We start from the raw sequence: 21,550 nt of genomic DNA on the forward strand, positions 1-21,550 counted from the left end.
AGGACTTACCTCCCAATACCATCACACTGGGCATTAGGATTCCTACATATACGTGAACCTTGGGGACACACAAACGTTCAGACTTGTGGCAGTGAGTATGAGTGTGTGGAGGGAGTGTGTGGGGGTATGAGTGTGGATGTGTGTGTATATGAATGTGAGTGTGGGAGTGTGTTGAGGGTAAAGGAGACCTTTGCTTTGTTGTTCTGGTTCTTACCTATTTACTCTGGGTTTCTCCTAAAGGGTTTCTTCTGAATGTTCTATTTCCTCAAAATGATCTTATACTTTTTTTTTTTTTTGCCATAGCTATTTTTAAGGCAAGAATTTCTTCTGTATTGAAGCCAGAAAGTACAACTTAATCTATGAAATAAAACAAAAATACCTAGGTATTGGTTAAACAATAAATGCAAAAACAAGTAGAAAGTGTTACTCTGTCAGAAATAGCCCCAGTGTCATGTCAGAGTCCTTCACAGGACTCCTCTCCCTCAGATTCCCCAAGTTTTATATTGTTTCCTTTGCTTTGATTAAGCATTTCAATCCATGATTCCAATACACCTTTCTTCCAGTTAGCACAACATGTATTCTTTAAAAAGAAAATCACCTTGTAGATAGATAGACAGGTAGGTAGGTAGGTAGATAGATAGATAATATATGAAAAGATATGACAATGGGTTTAAACCACATTAACCTTTCCGGTTTCTTCTGTTAATTTCTTAATCATGGCAGGTCATAAACTTTCTGAAATTGTGGTTCAGGCCATGGATTTGGAAGAGAAAAATGTGTTTATAAATGAAGCCAACTTCACTTTATTTATCATCCACTCACTCACTCAAACAAACATATGAAAGCCTCTCTTTAGTACTGGACACTGTTGCATGCCAGTGATGTGGAAGTGAGTAAGACAAATGCCATCCTCAGGTGCTTGAGCTCACAGACCAGCAGAAGGACAGAAATGGGGATGATGAGAGCACTCAGGTGTAAAGGAGGAGTTCAAGATTCAGCTGGGGGTAGGGACGCCTCGGTGGCTCAGTCGGTTAAGCCTCTGCCTTCGGCTCAGGTCATGATCCCAGGGTCCTGGGATCGAGTCCCACATCGGGCTCCCTGCTCAACAGGGAGCCTGCTTCTCCCTCTGCCTCTGCATCTCTCTGTCTGTCTCTCATGAATGGATAAATAAAATCTTTAAAAAAAAAAAAAAGATTCAGCTGGGGGGATGATGATCAGGGTCAGCCAGTAGAGCAGGGGAATGGGTGAGGAGTCGCTGAAGACCTCTTGCAAGGTAATACTGGAACTGACCCCAGAAGAACACATTAGCTGGGATAAAGGTGGGAGGACATTTGGTAGGATGTAAAGGATGCCTCCTCTAATTATATAAAGGCCTCAGGCTCCCGACAACCAATCTTCCCTGTGGATTTATGACAGACCTTCATTCTACATCAATATAAATCAGATTACAAGTAATGCTTTCCTACATTTACTGGATTTCTTTCATATGAGGGGCCAAAGAACACATCCCCTCCAGGCAATGTGATATGAATTGGAATATATGTAGCGAAGGACCATCCCATAGAAATATAACTGTAGCGAAGCACCATCCCACAGGACTGTAGCGAAGCACAGTGGATCCCATAGAAATATAAAGCAAGCTGCAAATGAGAGCCACATGTATCATTTAAATTTTTCTTGTAGCCACATTTAAAAAATTAAAAGGTGGAATTAATTTTTTTTTTTAAGATTTTATTTATTTATTTATTTGACAGAGACAGCGAGAGAGGGAACACAAGCAGGGGGAGTGGGAGAGGGAGAAGCAGGCTTCCCACCGAGCAGGAAGCCTGATGCGGGGCTCGATCCCCAGGACCCTAGGACCACGACCTGAGCCGAAGGCAGTCGCTCAACCAACTGAGCCACCCAGGCGCCCCAAGGTGGAATTAATTTTAACAATATATTTTACTTAGCCCAAGTACGTATGGAATATTATCACTTCAACATATTTAAAAATTATTGATTAGCTATTTTACATTCTCCTTATCCAACTAAGTCTTTGAAAACTGGCGTGCCTACTAAGTGCCCATGGGTGCAGTGGCTAAGAGCTCCCCCTCCAGAGAGCAGCACATCTCAGTCATGCTTCAAGAGCTCCGTGGCCGCGTGCGGCCAGCGGCTCCGTCCTGTAATGAACAGGGCCCTTCACAAGCAGTAGAGAAGAGAGTTAGGCAAACTCGGTTCCAAAAGTGGGGGAAAGATTTGGTGGGTTTTACTCACTTGCTAAATGAAGTAACTCATTTGGATAAACAGCTACCCTCCAACCACAGAAGGCGAGAAGAAAGAGAAAGTAACAAGCCCCATACCCCAGCTCACAGCGGAGCCTCAGAATCGCTGCTGTGGCTGGAGGCAGCCTCGTTGCTACATTTCCTTTGTCTCTTTCTCCCTGTATCTCTCTGTGTTGTATGAAGAATATTCCAATCCATATCACATTGCCTGGAGGGGATGTGTTCTTTGGCCTCCTCATATGAAAGAAATCCAGTAAATGTAGGAAAGTATTACTTGTAATCTGATTTATATTGATGTAGAATGAAGGTCTGTCATAAATCCACAGGGAAGATTGGTTGTCGAGAGCCTGAGGCCTTTATATAATTAGAGGAGGCATCCAATCTCAGAATCGATATTTAAATGCAAAAGCAGCAAATAGGAAGATTTTGATAGTTTTGTTGTAATATTCAACTCTGTCTCCTTCCCTTTCCCAGCAGGCTGGCACAGCATTTCTGAAGGTATTTTTGGAAAGAACAGGTTGTTTTGCCTTGCTTACTAGTCATACATATCATACTAGCAGCTGTTATGTAGGGAATTTCAGTTGGATGACAGAATGTGGTCAATGACGAAGATAAGAAACTGGGTACCAGAGAATTAACAGAAGATGGAAAACAGAGATGGAAGGGGAGTTCAGGTTTTGCTCTGACAAAGTTTCTATTATTTTGCTGTTTTTTTGCTGCAAAATAAGGTAGAAATCACTATGTCAGGGTAACTAGCATGAGGTATTAGTATCAATTTCATAAGTTCAAGGTAACGAAACACCTGGGGCTATCGTGCTAACATGACAGCAGTTAAGAGTTCATCCTCTAGGTAGAGCTGTGCTACCTGGGTTCAAGTGGAGGCTTCACCACTTACTGTCTGTGTGTTCTTCAGCAAGGTGCTTATCCTCTCTGTGTCTTCCTTTCCTTCAAGTCAAGTGCAGATAGTAGTAGTATATACCACATGAGGTGGTTGTGAAGATCAATGAGAGAATCATGAAAAGTGTTTGCTAAGTCACTAGAAGGCAAACATGGTGCAGGACGCCAAGGACGCAAAGATGGGCTCATAGGCTAGTGGGAAGACAGATCCACAGATAGATCACTTCAATACAGTGACTTTTTAAAACTTCCAGATCAGGTTGTCTTTTGAGTTGCTCCTTCAGTTTGGACTGGGGTTGCTGAAAGCAGTCATGAGTCCTGAGATCAAGGTACCCGGGCTTAAACCCACAAATTATATGTACTTTGTAATCAACTGTATGACATTGGTGAGACTTTCATAGAGAGCCGTGGTGGGAGCCAAGTCAAGATGGCCTGGCTTTCCATTGATTGGTGGAAGAGTCATATAACTACAATGGGAAAAGTGCCAATTATGATGATTTTTATATTAGAGTGAGAGCAGGGAACTCACCAGGTGGCTGACATCTGCTATGTGCCAAGCACTCTTTGAAACCGTTTGCCTCCCTCAACCCATTGCATCCTCCAGTAAGCTTAAACTGTACATAGAATTATCCTTATTTTATAGATAAGTAAATTGAGCCTCAGAGAGGTAAAATAATTTGCTCAAGGTCACATGGCTGCTGTGTGGTGGAGCAGGAAAGTGAACAATCTGCCTTAATAAGAAAAACCAACCTCACCCCCCAAAAAGTCTTCATAGACAAAACTGATGTATTAGAATTCCCCAGATTTCTAAAAGGTCTTGATTACAGACTCCCTTCTTTGATGTAGGCTTAGCTCTGACAGATTTCTGTATTTGTTTGTTTGTTTGTTTGCATTAGGGGAATTTCAGAATAAAATATCACTTTATGACAAGTACAGTAATTTTTTTCTTCAAGTCCTAATAAGAAATGATTTATCAATTCACAGAAATACCCCTCCTCCCATATACTTAAAAACAAAACAGGGGTGCCAGCCTGGCTCAGTCAGTGGAGCATGCGATTCTTGATCTCAGGGTTGTGAGTTTGAGCCCCATGTTGGGTGTAGAGATTACTTAAAAACATTTAAAAACAAAACACAGAGGCCTTGCATTTTGACATGGACCAGATTTTGTCCTATCATGTCCTATATTCATCACGTTATTTTTGATGCTGAAAGCCTTTTCAGCCAACAGAACTCTCATAATAGTTTTATAAGGGAGCTGCTCACTCTTTGCTTCTCAGACAAACCTAAGTCAGAAAAGCTAAGTTTACTAAGTTTAGATCATTTCTCACACACAGAGCAGAAAGAAAACTGAAGGAAGCCATAAGACAGCTTTTCCTGTTTAGCACACCCTTACCAGTAGGAGAGGGTGACAATGACAGGAACACTGGCTTGACACCCCTTTCAGCACTGCCCATAAAGGTACAAGAAGTACGAGGGACACCAGACACATTTGGGACATCTCTTTCCTCCCTCATGCCCACCAGGGGGCGCACTAAAATCTCACCTTTTCTGTGGCGACTACTTTGGTCTTAACCTCAGGACGAGGAAATATGAGGACTAAATGTGACAGTAGATGTAAAGCTTCTGACTCATGGAATGGCCCAATAAATGATAGCTTCTCCCGATCACTCACCCAAATAGATTAACATTAGAGTAAAAGTAAGTTCATCTGGAAAGACCCAGCTGGCTCCTCAGGTGGCAGTTCTGGGTTCACAGCTAGTCTCCTTGTGACCTAAGGCCTGTTGACTCCGGGAAAAAAGAATTCTGGATCTCCACTTTCCCCAAAATTGCTGACCTGATGTCTGCTGTTGATGCTCCACATCAGAATGTACCACAACCTCCCAATTAGACAAGCTACTTTTCAACTTTGGGCCAGGAGGGTGACTGGGGATTCCAAATATGAAACATAGTGCTCTGTGGTGACAACGTAAGGAGCAGCACGTCAGAGTAGAGGGATCACTAGTCTAAAAATCAGGAGCCCTGGGTTCCACTCTCAGCTCCTCCATCTGTTCCTTGAGTGGCCTTAAGCAAGTCATTTCATGTCCTGGACTTATTTCCCTATTGATAAAATGAAATGTTGAATTAATTGTTAAGCTATAGAATCCTTCCTGGTTCTGTAGTTCTGTGATGATGTTCCATTACATCAGGGCCAATATAATTCAGAGGTGATGGATTAACATGCATTATTTGCAAACTTTATGTTGCTATTTTTTTAAAACCAAATTAAACTGTTTTCAGTTGCTTCAGGAAACTACATCCAGCTGGATAAATACCTGCTTTCCTATTAGCTGATTGGGTTTTTTGTTCCATGGACCATAATGGACAAGTTAGGCCCATTTTCAAATTGGTGAAGGAGGCCAATTGCCTGAGAGATGTTAACCTTTATCCCAAAACTTGAGCTTGACATTTTATACAAGCATAACTCATGGGATACCATATTTATTTCTCTAACTACCTTAATTCTACCTTTACCTTCTCAATGATATTTTCAAATCTAAAATATGAGATGTGGAGGAGAAAATGCAAGGGTTTGGGTCCAGGCCCTTCACTACCCTCTAGGAACCTTTACTCATCTTTCAGATCCACATCTCTTACTAGATCACTGTAGTGTGTGGTGTGTGGAAATCAGCTAGATTTCCACAGCCGTCATGAGGCAGGTTCATCGGCTCCAAGATGACTTGACATTTCCCCTTCTTCCAATGCTCTGTCATAGGACTGATAGAGATTACTGAGGTGTCTATTAAGGAGAATGAGAAGAAGGTAATAAGGACTGATTTACAAGGTTTTTTGTTTTTTTTTTTTTAATTAGGGCTCTTGTTCCTCAGTTGTCAGAGTAAGACTGAAGCCCCTTGGGTTCCTGGCAAGAATGGGGAGCTTAGTGAGCTCAGTTAACTCTTGAGCAGTACCTTAAGGAGAGGGTGCATGGTGTGGGGGTGAAATAATAGTCCTATCTCTGGACCTACAGAGGAGACAGAAAAGGATGCATTGAGAAAGAGCTGAGGGAATGGTCTTCCCCGCCTGCTTTTGCTTTAATTTATTCTGTTTTTCTCCTGTGACAAAGGGCATTGATAACAGTTTAGGATACCACAATTTCAAAAGCAGACATTTACTTTAATCCACACAACAGGTCTGTAAGATTGACTGTGATGGACAATTAAAATGCTAACTTTCTTGGTTCCTGCCAGAACACAAAGATGTCTTCTAGGGAAAGGCTGAATGTGCACCCAAAAGAGCCCTCAGCAACGTGGCATTCCCCTGGTGCATTGACCATGGTTTAAGATACAGTCCTGGACTTTGAGAATCCAGAAGGGCAGTTGGGATAGGACCTGCATTAATCAAGTTCCCGGAGACTGAAGTATAAAAAGCTAGATGTTCATGGATTAATTTACAGTGAGGAATGCAGCTGTTGGGCTACCCAGAAGGCTTGAGTCAGCAGATAGGAACATTCTCTCTCAGCATGCTAATTATTTCAGAAGCCAAATTATCATCAGAAGGCCAATTTATTCACTTAAAGTGAAAAATACAAATTTTAAGTGAACCAGATGTTCATGTTACCCCAGTCTCTCCTGACAGATAAATACACAGGAAACCAAATTATTAGAAGATTGTTTAAGGGGTAGGGAATCAGAGAAAGGGGCATTTGCCAGTCCAGTGTGTGTCTTTCAGCACCCGAACCCATAGAAGGAATAGCCTTGCCAAGAAAACCATCACACTTGGGATGCCTGGGTGGCTCAGTTGGTTAAGTGTCTGCTTTCAGCTCAGGTCCTGATCCCAGGGTCCTGGGATCAAGTCCCACATTGGTCTCCCTGCTCAGCAGAGAGCCCTGCTTCTCCCTCTCCCTCTGCTGCTCCCCCTGCTTGTGCTCTCTCTCTCTTTCTCTCTGATAAATAAATAAATAAAATATTTATTAAAAAAAAAACATCATGCTTAAGTCTGGCGAGCTAATCTTCCTCTCCCCGCACTAGGCAAGGACAGGCACTGCCAGGGCTGCCCTTGGCCGCTCTCCATTTTCATTGCTTCTGTTTCCCATGGTTCTTATCCGAACAGGGTTACAATACAAATAATTAGTTTTCTGCTTACTTTCTGGGATTGCTCCCAAATGATCTCAATTGGAATTTTTGCAATTCCAAAACTCATTAGTCACACATTTATAAACAGTGTCTTACTTTTCTAGTGCAGATGGCTAATCCAGCTCACTAAGTGTGGATTTTACGAGTTTAGCTCTTGAAAATCTCATTTTTGACTTAATGAGCAGCATTACACTTTCATATGAAAAGTGTGTGTGTGTGTTTCACAGATTGAGAACTGGAGATTCAGAGGGGCTGAGTGCCTTGCTCTGGGTCACACAGCTAGTAGTGATTGGTAGCGATGGAACAGAAAGCCAGATCATCTGAGTTCAGATTCCACTCTTGTTCCATTGGATATAATTGAGGTTTCTACTATTAGGAAGTTTCATTTTGAGGCAAGAAAGGAAAATCAATTGTGTTCTTAAGAATTAGCTTTGAGGGTGATAGACACTGGGAAGGGTATGTGCTCTGGTAAGCGCTGTGAATTGTGCAAGACTGTTGAATCTCAGATCTGTACCTCTGAAACAAATAATGCAATATATGTTAAGAAAAAAAAAGAAGAAGAAGGTAGCGGGAGGGGAGGAATGAAGCGGGGGAAATCGGAGGGGTGGACGAACCATGAGAGACGATGGACTCTGAAAAACAAACTGAGGGTTCTAGAGGGGAGGGGGGTGGGAGGATGGGTTGGCCTGGTGGTGGGTATTGAGGAGGGCACGTTCTGCATGGAGCAATGGGTGTTATGCACGAGCAATGAATCATGGAACACTTCATCTAGAACTAATGATGTAATGTATGGGGATTAACATAAGAATAAAAATAAATAAATAAATAAATGAATCTCAAAAAAAAAAAAAAAAGAATTAGCTTTGAAAAATGTCAACTGAATTTTTTTTTCCCTAAATGGTGGGCTTGGGCGGAGGCATAAAAATATGCAGTGGAGGAGATGAGAAGATGTAAATAAAAGGGTCACTCATATGTCTCCTCCTGCTTGGGGAGCCATCAGGTCCAGCCACAGAGCGTCCAGCGACCTTGTCTGGGAGTACACAAGTAAGTGGATGTGTTTCGTTGCAGAATATGAGTATATCTGAGACAAGAGGAAAAATCCTCCACTATCGCGTGACCTTGCAGGAGGTGGCAGGGGGGAAAGTCACACTACAGAACATCACAGAACACACCTCCTGGACCTGGGTCGTTCCCAGAACTGGGAATTGGGTTGTGACTGTGTCTGCAGCTAACTCAAAAGGCAGTTCCCTGCCCACTCGTGTTAACATAACGGACCTGTGTGGGGCAGGTAAGTACCAACTTTCCTTTAATATCGCCTATGGGAAACTGTGTCTTACTTATGTCTTATCTCCCACAGGCTCAGCCCAGGGCCTGGTATGAGTAACACAGGAGTTTAGACTTTGGAGCCAACAGCCTTCAGAGGTTCTTTTGCACTTAGCCTATGAGTGGCATTGGACAAGTGAATTAACACCTCTGAGCTTCAATTTTCCCCTCTGTAAAGTAGGGATTATATTATCTGTCTTGCAGGTCATTGTGAGATTAAATACAAAAACTAATACATAGCAGGTGCTTAACAAATGTTAGTTAAGGAAATGTTAGTTACATTAAATTGAACACTAATATCTGGCTAATTTTTCTGGACACAAGAAGAGTATGTGTTGTCAAATTCTAGGAAAAAACATTCTACACTTATAGTCAAAACATATTTTAAAACCAATAGTATTAAAATGAAATACTGGCTGTAATGAAACTGCGGTAAAGTTTTTCTATACTGCAGCTCTTTATTACACAAATTTAGATATTTATCCAATTATCTACATTGAAATCTCCCAACTATACACATTTTATAGTTGCATGCTCTGAAAACTCATTTCTTAAGATAAAAGCCTATGATTAGTCAATAAAGTGGATATGAGTGCTATTTTTCAATGTCAAGATCATTGGCCTAACTTTTCCAAAAATGCCTAATAAAACTATAATTAAATCCTTTCTTAAAATTCAGTTGAACAATTTTATCTACATATGAGTCTAACAATCATCACTTGAAAGAAGCTTCTACCCAAACATTATTTTATATACACTGTTAAATCTTAGTTATATATCCTTTCAGTCATATATCCATAAACTTAGAGATGATAGAGTAGATAAAAATAACTAGAAGAAAATAACAAGTAAATATTGATGTAACTTGAAGTTGGTATATGAGTTAGGAATTGCTTTTAGGAGTAAGGGTTGCTCGTACCAGAGGTCTGGTGACATCATTAAGATTCCAGGCTCCTTCCTTCTGTTTCCTCTGCCAAGTTGGCTTCCAACCTCAAGATGGAAAAGGACCAAGATGGCTGCCAGAGCGCTATCTACTTTCTTCTAGGAAAAGAAGGAAGAGAGGAGGGCCTACACCTCACCCTCAAGGAGCTTTGCTCCAGGTCACACAACACACTTGTAGTCATTGGCTCTAACTGGTCACCTGGTCACACCCAGCTGCAGAGGAGGCTTAGAAATATATTTCAGGCAGCAGTGTTCCCTTGCTAAAGAGGAGAGAATGTTTGGGAGGCAACTGGTAATCTGTGCCTATGTGGGTGGGTACCTAAGGCACAAACCTGAGAAGATGAATTAACTGTGGGGGAATAAAGCTCAAACTCTATGCACAGTAAAATAAAAATTTTAAAAACACCATAAACAAAGCTTTAAAAATGTAAATAACAGTTTAAGAAAAGCATATATCACATTTTTGGCAAAAAGAGATTGATTATCTATCTATCTATCTATCTAACTACTTTTTCAAATAAATAAGAGATTGGGGTTATGAACAGGCAACTCAAAAAATAAATAGAAAAGTAGCAGTGAAGATACGAAAATATGTTCAGCCTAACCAGCAATCAATGAGATGCAAATTTTGAGAAAACATGAGAAACCAAATCAGACTGAGAAAGAGTAAGTAGAATTAGTTTAACCCATGTGGGTGAGTGTCTGGGGAAAAGACATGCTGTACCCTGCTGGTGGGTATGTAAATTGGTACAACTTTCTGAAGACAGTTTGGCCATATGTAACTTTAAATACTAATGTATCTTTGACCAAAAAATTTTACCATTAGAGATGTATCCTCAGAAAATGGTAAGTGCTTAAAAGTGTAAGCACAAAGATGTTTGTTGAAAAATTTTTGAAATAGTGAAACACCACAAACGACCTAAATGTAAAATAATAGAGAAGGGGCTGGTTTAATGTATCATGACTTTCACCTGCCTTAACCCCACACTAGGGTTAAAGTGACATTGTGGCTATGTTTTTATTGGCAAGGAAAGATGCACATAATTAGTAAAACGTTAGGCTTTCAATAGTATATATGGGATGATGCCATTTAAAATATGTGTTTACATGAGTACACATTTTTTGCATTGTAAAAAATCTAGTAGAATGTATGTGGAAATGTTAATAGAGGTCACGACTGTATCATGGGACTACAGGTGATTTTCCTTCCCTTTTGCTTTTTATATTTTAAAATTTTTTCTTCTTTGGGTAAGTACTGCATATATAGTTTTTAAAGTGAATTCTGTAGGGGAAATTGAACTCACATCACTATTTAGTATCCTGCTATTGTTAAAATGTAGTATGTCAGAATACCTTACTTCTTCAGATGTCACTGCAGATGGGTCTTGAAGCTAAAAACTTCATGAATTTTCTGGGTTTGTTCCAGGTGCTTTATTTAGATTTGGTAACAACTTCTCAAAATGACACATTCATTATATTAGAGCTGGCCTCTGCTTCATTCATTCAATAGTCATTTCCTGAGCATATACTACATAAGGGAGCTAGAATCCAATAATAGGTTAAAAATACTGTTGAAGTCCTCCAGTTATATTCAGTCATGTGGGAGGGACAGACATAAACAAGGAAACTGTGTGCAGTATAATAAGCGTGAGATTAGAGGGATGCCCAGGTAACTCTAGGAACAGAGGAAAGATGAAGCATGGGCTTGGAGAGGATGCCCGGGAAGGAAGAACATGTGACTGGAGTATGGAGAGACAAGTTGGTGGGAGCCAGGTGAGGAAGTGGAGGTATGTGGGCATGAGGGTTTGCTTTAAAGTGAGATCTGAGCAAATGTGGAAGTTGAGGAAGAGAATTGGGTTGGGAAGAGTTTGGAGATAAAGGGGAGAGAGGAGCTAATTAAAGGAATGAGGTTCATGGGGAGTGGGAAGATGATGGAAACCAGGTGTTGCATAAGGATGAGGCTCAATAAGGATGAACATGTAGAGGAGGTATGATAGGACAGTACTTGAACTGAGCTGTAACTAAGAGGATCCTGGTCCTGGAAATCTTGAATTCTCAAGGGTTTATTGTCTCTCCTAAGATCACATCTTAACCACCCAATAAAACCACCCAATACTCTGTGTATCCCAGAATGACATGGAGGACACATTGGCAAATTACACCATCCCATCCTTGAGTGCTCTTGTCTCACACATATTCTGAATGATCTGTAGGAATGGCATACCATGATTTTGTCTCCCTCTCTTTCAGTATCTGTTCACACCACTCACATATATAACTTTCCTCTTAGGAAAGGAAAAATAATGTGCCCCCCACCCAGGCAGAATTATGTTGACTTTGAGAAAGTAGGGACAACTTTGTTGTAAAAAGCACCTGCCACAGCATTGCCTATAAAGAATCATTAGACTGATTTTGTTGGTTTACAATGAAGATTGAATGTGTGCTAAACCCTGCAGTCAACAAGTAAAAACGTATTTAATATTTCAGACCAGTCCCTGTGCTCAAGACTTCTTGAAACTACAGGAAGAGTCAGAAGCCAGTACAGTCATAAACAGAGACCCACACAGATGTCAGAGACTGAGGCCCCAAGAGGTGAAGGAACCTAGCCAAGACCATACATCCAGTTAGTGGCAGAGCTGGACTGAAAAACCAGGCCACCTGCCTTTTAGGTGGGCACATATTCCAAATACCTTATGAATTGCGTAATTCTGTTCAGAGGCTCTCAGGGAAAAAGGAGATGGGAAGTTGAATGATTGAGGCTAAAGAAAAAATTTTGAAAGGTGATAGAAAGAAGGTGAGTTGTTAGCAGAGTTCTGAAAGAGAGAATGTGCCCTGGGAAACATCATGGGAAGGAAATTCAGGCTGTGTTCCTGGTAAATATGATGACTCAGACAGGGCAATGCCAAGTTGCTTTGCTTAGCTCATTCCAAAGAAGCAGTGGTCAGAAGGGCTCTTTGGCTATTTTAGCCCATCACCTGCCAAAGGGTAACTGGAACCTATAGGTGCTCAATAAATATTTACTAAATGAATGCATTTCATTCTCAAAACAAACAAAAAAAATCTTGTGGCATAGCCAGGACATCCAATACCAAGGCAGATGAATATAAGGAACCCCTACTGGGGAATTTCAGTCCCTGGCAAAATAGCCAATGCCCAGGTTACAGGTTCTCACCACCAAGCACAGTTCTGAGGATGCTACACAAGGGACAGGATGGATGGCTGAATGCAGTGGGATAGTGATAAGGGGGAGCCCTGAGGTAAGCACTTTCTGGTTTTACTCCTTCTTCTTGCTCCTGTTACCCTGATATGATCATTGCTTGGACATTTCTGCTATGGAGCAGGGAAGTCCAGAGAGCAGAACAGAGTAACTTCAAGGAAGCCCTGATACCTAACTGTAGAGGGGGTCTGAGAGCAAAGAGTACCTGTGAGCTGGCTGGCTTTTGATATTTCTCCTGCCATCCACCCCATGTGCCTGGCAATTACAAAAGAGAATAACAGCCTTGATTCCCCATGAAGAGCAGTGCCAGCCATAGAGGCATGGGTAGGTTCTGGAGGTACCAGGTATACCTCGGGGGAACCTGGGAACAGGTAGAGCTCAGGCTGCATCACTGTAGGCTCTCAGGCCTGGAGCTTTCCACCCTGAACAGCTCCTCCTCCCCACCTAAACTTGCCTGGGGAAGCCTAAGCTAGGGGAAACCTTTCACTCTCCTCCCATAGAAAGATAAAGCCAAGGCTGCTGAGCAGTCCAAGAAAAAAAACACAAGATCCCAAAGGAGAAAATCAGGAGAAATCTGAGGGGCACATGTTCTGGGAAAGGCGGCCTGTACCATAGGAAATCTCACTAATGCAACAGAAAGAAAGTTTAGAATAAGCATAACAAGTATCCTTAGAAAGATTAGAGAGGATGCTAGAAACATGACTCAGTCAGAATTAGGTGGTTATAAAGAAGCCCCAAATAAAGAGATTCAGTATGGAAAGTTAGTTTTGAAATCAAGAACACAGCCAATGGGTTGGATAGCAGAAGGGACTCATCTGAAGACTGAATGAGTGAGCAGAAGATTGGGTGAGAGACTTTTCCTAAAGGCATCCAAAACGGGGAAAGAAGTCAAAACATGAGAAAACTTAAAATTAACATCGAGAGAATAGAAAGAGAAGTTATGAACTACTTAAAAGGATTTCCAGTAACAGGAAAAACTAAACGAAGGGGGAAAATACTTGAAAATGTTTATAAGAAAATCTTTTGGTGGCGTATAACATGCTGGTGTACGGCGCTGGGGCGGGCCTTTGGCAGCGGGGCAGGCTGTGTGCATGTGGGGGTGGGGGGGATACGGAAAACCTCAGCACCTTCCACTCATGCTGCTGCAAACTTAACACTCCTCTAAAACATAAAATCTGTTTTTGAAAAGTCTCTGCAAAAAAAAAAGAAAAAATTAGCAGGGGGAGGGGGGTGGAGAGAGGAAAACAAATTAGTGCAGAATGAGCAACAGGATTGACCCCAAGAATACAAAGATGGATCAATATCAGAAAAATGTATTAATGTAATTCATCACAATAATAAAAAAAGAGAGAAAAGGGATATGTTTCTAATGGATGTAGAGAAGTATTTGGTGAAAAAGAATTTTTTAGTAAACAGGATTTTATAAAAATAAACCTATTTGAAAACTATGAAGAAAAAAGAAAACTTTTTAGTTTTTTAAAGACTTTCTACCAAAAACCTACAGCAAGTATCACGCTAATGAATATAGGTAGGCGTATTCTCTTTAAAATTTGCAACAAGATAAAAACAAAAAAATAAGAGATTTAAAGATTGGAAGGAGAAGATATTTTACGTGTGCAGCTAATAAGATCACTACATGGAAAATTCAACAAGGGCAATAAATTATTAGAACAATTAGAAATTCTAGCAGGTTTGCCAGAAATAAGGATAACACACACAAATTAATGCTATAATAAATGGTAGAAAATAAGATGCCACTTAAATAGCAAACTCAAAGTATAAAGTGTCTAGGAATTAGCCTGTAACAAAGAATGCATAAAAGCCTTACCTCCATTAAGGAGGAGCTGGGGCTTTTAAAGAGGAACTGAAAAATTTCAACGAAACAGCATATTTATGAATGGAACAATTTAACTTAATTCCAATAAAAAATACCAGCTGGAATTTCTGGGGACTCTGATAAACTGATTCTTAAAGCTATATGGAAGAATAAAGTGTCATGAATATCCAGGACCACTTTGAAAAATGATGGGCAAAATGAGGAAGGGACTTTACCAAGTAAATAATCAGGTATCACAATGCCTAATAATGTGAACAGTGTGTTCTGGCAAAGAAGTTGACCCCAGACACAGACCCATGAATATATGGAACTTGGTATATGTTAGGGATGGTATCACATTTGGAAAAATTGACTCACAGTATGGAAAAATATAAAAAATTGACTCACAGTATGGAAAAATATAAAAAATTTTTTCCCTTAAGAAAAAAGGTTTTTAGCTAGATTTGGATTAAAAACTTAAATGGAGAAGGTAAAACCAAAAGCCAATAGGAGAAAATGTAGTTGAGTATCTTTGTGCCCCCAGGATGAAGAATTTCATAAACAAGACTCAAAATGCACAAGCAAATAGATAAATTTACCTACATCAAAGTAAATATGTGCAACAAACACTTCATAAAGTTATCAGAGAGTTGAAAGACTGGAGTATATTTCTAGTGTTGAAAACTAACAAATGACTGATAGCCAGAATATAAAACCTATTTCTGTAAATCAGAGAAAAGACAGGAAACTCAAGAGAAAACATGAGTTAAGTATATGAGCAGGGAGTTTACCGAGGGAGAAGTCAGATTACTAGTAATATATAAAGAAAAGCTCAGCTTCATAAGAAATTGGAAAATGATTTATTAAAAAAAAAATCAGAAAACCAAAATAAAACCACAGTTAAATTAGCCCCTTCACATGTACCAGATTGGCAAAAATTTGAAAGTCAGAGAATGCCAAGTGTTGGTGGGGAAATAAGAATCCTCATGCTTTTCTTGTTGGAGTGTCAACTGATTAGCTATTTTAGAGATCACTCTGGCTGTGTTTAATGAAATAATGTGTGGATTTGCTCTATAATTGAGCAGCTCTGTGAAGATATATCCAGAGACACTCTTGCACACATGAGGACATGCCAGAGAATGTTCACTGCATCCTTGTTTGTGTTAGCAAAGAGTTGGAAGGAACCTCCTGATTGTCACTTGGAGACTGGACAGAAAGAGGTTTGAGGTAGCAGTTGGAAGGAATGAGCTGGATTTACATATAGCAGCAGGGTGGACATATTCCAGAAATATAATATTGAGTGGGAAGGAAAAAGTAAGAAAAAGCATTAAATGTACTCCCAGCACGTTTCATGAAAATACAGAACACTAGCACAAAGCCACATTAACTTTCAAGGATACATAGATACCTAAATAAACATCTGAGAGGTAGATTAGAAGGATGCATATATCACTACAGCAGGTACCTTTGGGAACACAGAAGTGGAAGGTGAAGGGGAAAATAATTCTACAAATATCCCTGCACAGGATCCTTGCACTAATAAGAACAAATCTGAAGTTCTTAACAAGAAATTGGTTCTTCCTAAAGCTTTGCTGGGATGAATTGTTTTTTACATCTTTATCCACCTGTGATTTTGTTTTTGTGCTTCCCCCCTTTTCCCCAAAAAGAGTTGCTGGCTCCTCGCCAGGTCTCTGCAAACTCGAAGGGTGTGGACAACATTATGGTGACATGGGAGCCTCCCGGGAAAGCTGCACCTGCTGTCCAGGAGTATGTGGTGGAGTGGAAGGAGCTCCATCCCAGGGGTGGCACGCAGCCCCCTCTAAACTGGCTGCGGAGTACCCCCTCCAATGTGTCTGCTCTGATTTCAGGTATTTTATTGTTCACCTTCCTCTTCAAATGCTACTGAGTTTCACTTTTTTTTTTTTAAGAAATCACAGGTGAGAACCCAGAACCTTCCTCAATTACAGGCAGCTGAATAAGAGGGACAGTGATGACCTAGAGTCCTTCAAGACAGCACCTCAGAATACAGCACTACAGTCATAGAAGACCAACTGATTGACCAAAAACTCTAGTATTTATGGAAAATTCATGTGCCTGGCACAGAGCCATATAAAACAAATGCATCATTGAACCACACAAGCATGGCTGAAAGCTAAGTAGTAACCAGTCAGTGTGATGGGCACCTTTCACTTGGGAGTTTATGTAATTCTCAGAACAATCATGTGCAGCAAGTGTTTAATTATATCCGTTGTACGGATGAGGAAACCAGGAGATCTTTCATTCCCAATTCTGCTGAATATTATTTGTGTGATAATAAATGCAGAATTATCTATATGATAATCAGCATCTCAGTCCTCAAGTCCAAATCTGTCAGTGGTTTCTATCAAGTGATAGCATCTGAAAAGATGTTAAAACGATCGGACAGAACTTCGTCAATGTCACTTTTAGGAATAAGCTCAGCATAGTAAAAAGTGCAGGTTCTACAGCCAGACTATCTGGGGTTAAGCCCTGGCTCTCTCACTTACTAGGTTGTGTGACCTACGGCAAATTACTTAACTTCTCTCTGCCTCAGTTTCCTTATCTGTCAAATGAGGAAAATAATAATACCTACCTCATTGGGAATTAATGTAGAGAAAACATTGTGAACAGAGCCTCACGCATTTTAAGTACTTGGTAATTTAGCTGTCACTGTTATTATTATACATGACAGGGCTAAGATTCTCATAGTTTTTCAAACTCTAAATTCTATAGTATTTTTATTACGCCATGCCATCATTACACCTGCCCAAGAGGATATGCACACCCTGCCTATGGAGACAAGACAAATGAAATAAGCAGAGCACACCACCAAACAATACGTGAGCTAGTCCTTAACTGTGGGCCTCTTTTACAGGTTAGCTGTTAGACTTCTAGTGGATTGTGTTCAGTTATAATCACTACACCTAAAGATGGTGTTGTCTAGATAACCCAGTGAACATCAGAGGAAGACGAACAAGTCATTGGGGGTCTGGAACTTTTAATGTGGGAACCATTTAAGGGCACCTGGGTGGCTCAGTTGATTAAGCATCTGACTCTTGATCTCAGCTCAGGTCTTGCTCTCAGGGTTGTGAGTTCAAGCCCCGCACTGGGCTCCATGCTGGGTGTGGAGTCTACTTTAAAATAATAATAATAATAATAATAGTAATAATGTGGGAACCATTTAGCCCATAGAGGAGAATTCTAGATGTGTGTGGGCGATTTGATGGCTGTTGCTGGCTTTGATGTATATGTGAGAAAGAGTATGTGTCCTTTGTTGCTCTGGAGAACAAAACTAAGTCCTCTACATGGAAATTATAAGGCGGATATCAGCTCAATTTTGAGACAGAAATTGCCTTACATGTGATAGTCTCTAATAGGACAATTGAGTAGCCCTCAGGGCAATGCATTCCCTGTCCCTAGAATTGTTGCAGTAGAACCAACTTCCCTTTAGGGCTGTTATGCCCATCAGATCAAATGAAATAGTGGATAGAAAAGGCATTTACTGAACTCCAAACTGCTACAAAATTGTAAATGCTTATTATAAACTATACTAGGATTGACCTCTGTGGGATAGTTTGGACCCTGTGGTCCTTATAGTTTCTTCCTTTTAGAAAATCTGTAATACTACCCAAATACCAGAAAAGAGATGACAAGAGAGAATGTTTTGCCTATTTAGGGAACTAAAATATTTTTAAGCATTTTAGAAATACTCATTTGAATGAAATCAGTATAATACTGGGTAAAATAACTTTATGAATTAAAGTTGTTCCCCTGCTTGAAAACACTTGGTTAGCTATTAGTGTTGATGCTACATTCTGGAAATAAACACTTAGAAAATTAAGTAATTCGTACTTATGAATTCAGTATGGCACTCTCCAGACAGTAAGGTGACTCCTTGCCGTCGGATCCTTACCAGCCTTTTTCCAGCATCTGGCTGGGGCAGCATTGGGTGTTTTGGAGTATATTCTGGAGGCCAGAATATAATCCAGCTCTTGGGTGATGGGTTTATGGGGCCTAGGCTGGGAGACCATCAGTACTGTCTTTTGTGGGTAAAAATGGTTCTGACCATATAGAACCACTCCTTTTACAAATATGTAGAAATCTGTAGGTGTCTAGAAATGCCTTCCCCAATGCCTAGGCTATTTGTGTCCCTCTTCTGCATGCTCCCATTGTATTTCCTCTGTGATCACTCCTCATTACTGATCATTTAATGTTTGTCTTCTCCCATACTTAATAGGTGAAAGTAGCTTTCTGCAAAAAATCCACCAAAGAGGTAGTTTATATACATGGCGTCAGAGGCTTTGCCCAAGGATGCCAGGTATATATGTATGCGCAGGAGTAGTGGGAAATGAGCTGGAAGTTGGGGCCAGGTTGTAGAAAGAAATAAAAATCTTAGGAATGTGGATGTTGTGCACTGGACAGCAAAGCTAGGGAAGTTTTGAGGTGAATTTTTGAAAGCTAATGATTAGGGCGTGTTTGTGTAAGAATTAGCCAATAAAACAAGAGTCCCTAAGGTCTGAACCAGAGAACAAGCTTGTGAGGGTTCTCTTCTTCATGCAAGAGGAAATGTCAGCTAAGTTATAGAGCCAGACTTTCTTCCCTCCTCCATTAAGGGTAGGCTGTTCATAAGAAGCCCACAGCTTCTTACGCAGCAGTCCCAAGGCCTTTGCCCTGAACTCATGTTTTGCATGGCAAATGCAATGATACTATTTGCTTAATGAGCTCATCTGGAATTCCCACACCTGCTCATGGCACAGTGGTTGGTTGGCTGCTTCCAGGACTAGAGACGGCAGCCAGGCCCAACCCTCTCCCAAATGAAATATGATTCCATATTCCGTGTTGCCCTTTCGGCTTCTGGGTCTGCATGCCCCCGAGAAGAATCTTTGGATGACTGGACTAAGCTGACTGTGTCTTTTTATCCATATCACTTGGTTCATGAATACAAATGGAAACTCATCATGGCATGAGTTTGGATCTCCTCGTGGTCTCTTCTGACGGTGCTGGTTGCACATCTGAGCTTTTTGTAGGGCACTTGCTGGAATATTTAAGGGACAATGGATTTTCATATAAAACACACATTATTTAGTAAATTATTCTGTGATATAAAATTCCTCTTCCTCAAAAATAAAATGTTAAACCCTAATCAGTTGTCAGTGGAGGGGACCAGATCTGCCCATGGCAGGGCATTAAACACTATGGGAGAGAGTCCTTACTCTGACCATGTGACCCTGTCGTTGCCCAGTAGGGATTCTCTCTCATTTCCCTTTAAATTTCCTTGGGAATTGAAAGTTCCGTCATGGGCAGTATCTATGAAAAGGGCCTTTTCTTTACAGGAAGTAGAATCTGAAATTCACGGAAATAAGGAATTTTGACAGGAAAGAGCAGCTTGCCAGCCAACTTCATGACTGACAGAAATTGCAAAGTGTGGCATTTTAAAAGCTAGGAAGTAGCATTCACAGTCCCAGGTATCCTCCTAATCTCCAGGCTGTGAAGCAGGTGAAATCTGACTGGAGCACAGGGGGGAGCGAGGGGGAGGAGGTTAGCAGGAGAGGTTGGATTGCCCTGAGCTGCCCCAGTTAGTCCCAGCTGCATGGGGCAGATCCCGATAAACATCTCCGGAGTTAGAAGGGCTGTCCAGGTTCTGTGGCTGCAAAACACCAGCCACACTTCTCTGTAAATAGCAAATGATTTGTTTGTAGAAGTCCATGGGTTTTTTTTTTCCTTGAAAGTGAGTTCTGTTTCAAATGCAGTCTGTGTGGTTATATTTAAATCTTTGATGAAAGTGGAATAGCTTTTGTCTCCTTGATCGTGTGACCCTGCGAAGACACTTCAGGTTGGCCTGTCCGTTCACTATGAAGTGAACTTGGGAGGTGGGAGCCGTGGCTTCCAGAAGCCATCGACGTGGCAAACAGGATGCCGAGATTCCGTGACTTAGGTCATCCCTTCACCCTCAGTCCAGACTGTACTTGAACTATCTTCGAAGTAAGGAGAGCAGAGAAGCGCCTTGAATGCATCCATATCAGACACTTAAATGTCTCCCTTTAGTGACTCCCATGTGATGCCAAACCTGTTATAAGAACTCCCTTTTCCCTTCAGAGAACATAAAACCCTACAGCTGTTATGAAATCAGTGTGTATGCGCTGTCGGGACACCAGAGAGGATGCAGCTCCATCTGGGGTGACTCTCAGCACAAAGGTGAGTCTTGGGACCTTTTTTTTTTTTTTTTTTTAAGATTTTATTTATTTATTTGAGAGAGAGAATGAGATAGAGCATGAGAGGGGGGAGGGTCAGAGGGAGAGGCAGACTCCCTGCCGAGCAGGGAGCCCGATGTGGGACTCGATCCAGGGACTCCAGGATCATGACCTGAGCCGAAGGCAGTCGCTCAACCGACTGAGCCACCCAGGCGCCCCAAGTCTTGGGACCTTTTGCCAAATTTTGCTTTAGTGCAACAGTTTGGATTTGGAGGGTGACAAAAGCTTCCTGTGTTCTACTTTGCAGCACCACGGAGTGGCCCCCACATTAATGCCATCTCAGAGGAAAGAGGGAGCGTGTTAATTTCATGGACCGAAATTCCAGCCCAGGAGAAAATGGGCTGCCTCCTCCATTACAGGATATACTGGAAGGAACGGGACTCCAATACCCAGCCTCAACTTTATGGTATGTGTGAGAAACAAACGCAGTGGGACCTTTCTTATTTAGGTGTCAGGGACATATAACTATGTGCACGTGCATACTTACACACAGGTTCTAGCACTGTAAGTGGCACATAGTAGGTGCTCAGTAAATATTTGTGAAATTAATTGAAGAAAAATAAAAGCTCTAAACACACACATGCACACAGAGTTACTGAATATGTTATGCGCCAAGCAAATTGAAGAAGCAAAGGTAATGGACTAGGCCCTCAGGAACTGCTCAGACAGGGAGACAGCATTTCAAAAAGCAATAACAGCACTTATATAGACCCCTG

General features: G+C 41.1%; 1 protein-coding gene across 2 annotated transcripts in view; it reads left to right on the top strand.

Annotated features, from left to right (window-relative positions):
- IL12RB2 (interleukin 12 receptor subunit beta 2) overlaps positions 1–21,550 on the top strand; it is a 78,981-nt gene that overhangs the window by 40,456 nt on the left and 16,975 nt on the right. For both annotated transcript variants that reach the window (XM_081818595.1, XM_081818594.1), the window contains exons 9-12: positions 8,336–8,555; positions 16,233–16,433; positions 20,680–20,778; positions 21,082–21,240. In XM_081818595.1, the coding sequence (XP_081674721.1) occupies positions 8,336–8,555; positions 16,233–16,433; positions 20,680–20,778; positions 21,082–21,240 (679 nt within the window). The remainder of the gene's footprint in view (positions 1–8,335; positions 8,556–16,232; positions 16,434–20,679; positions 20,779–21,081; positions 21,241–21,550) is intronic.

The sequence above is a fragment of the Leptonychotes weddellii genome, chromosome 4 (genome assembly GCF_054177405.1).
Source record: "Leptonychotes weddellii isolate Sample4059 chromosome 4, ASM5417740v2, whole genome shotgun sequence".
Lineage (NCBI taxonomy): Eukaryota > Metazoa > Chordata > Mammalia > Carnivora > Phocidae > Leptonychotes > Leptonychotes weddellii.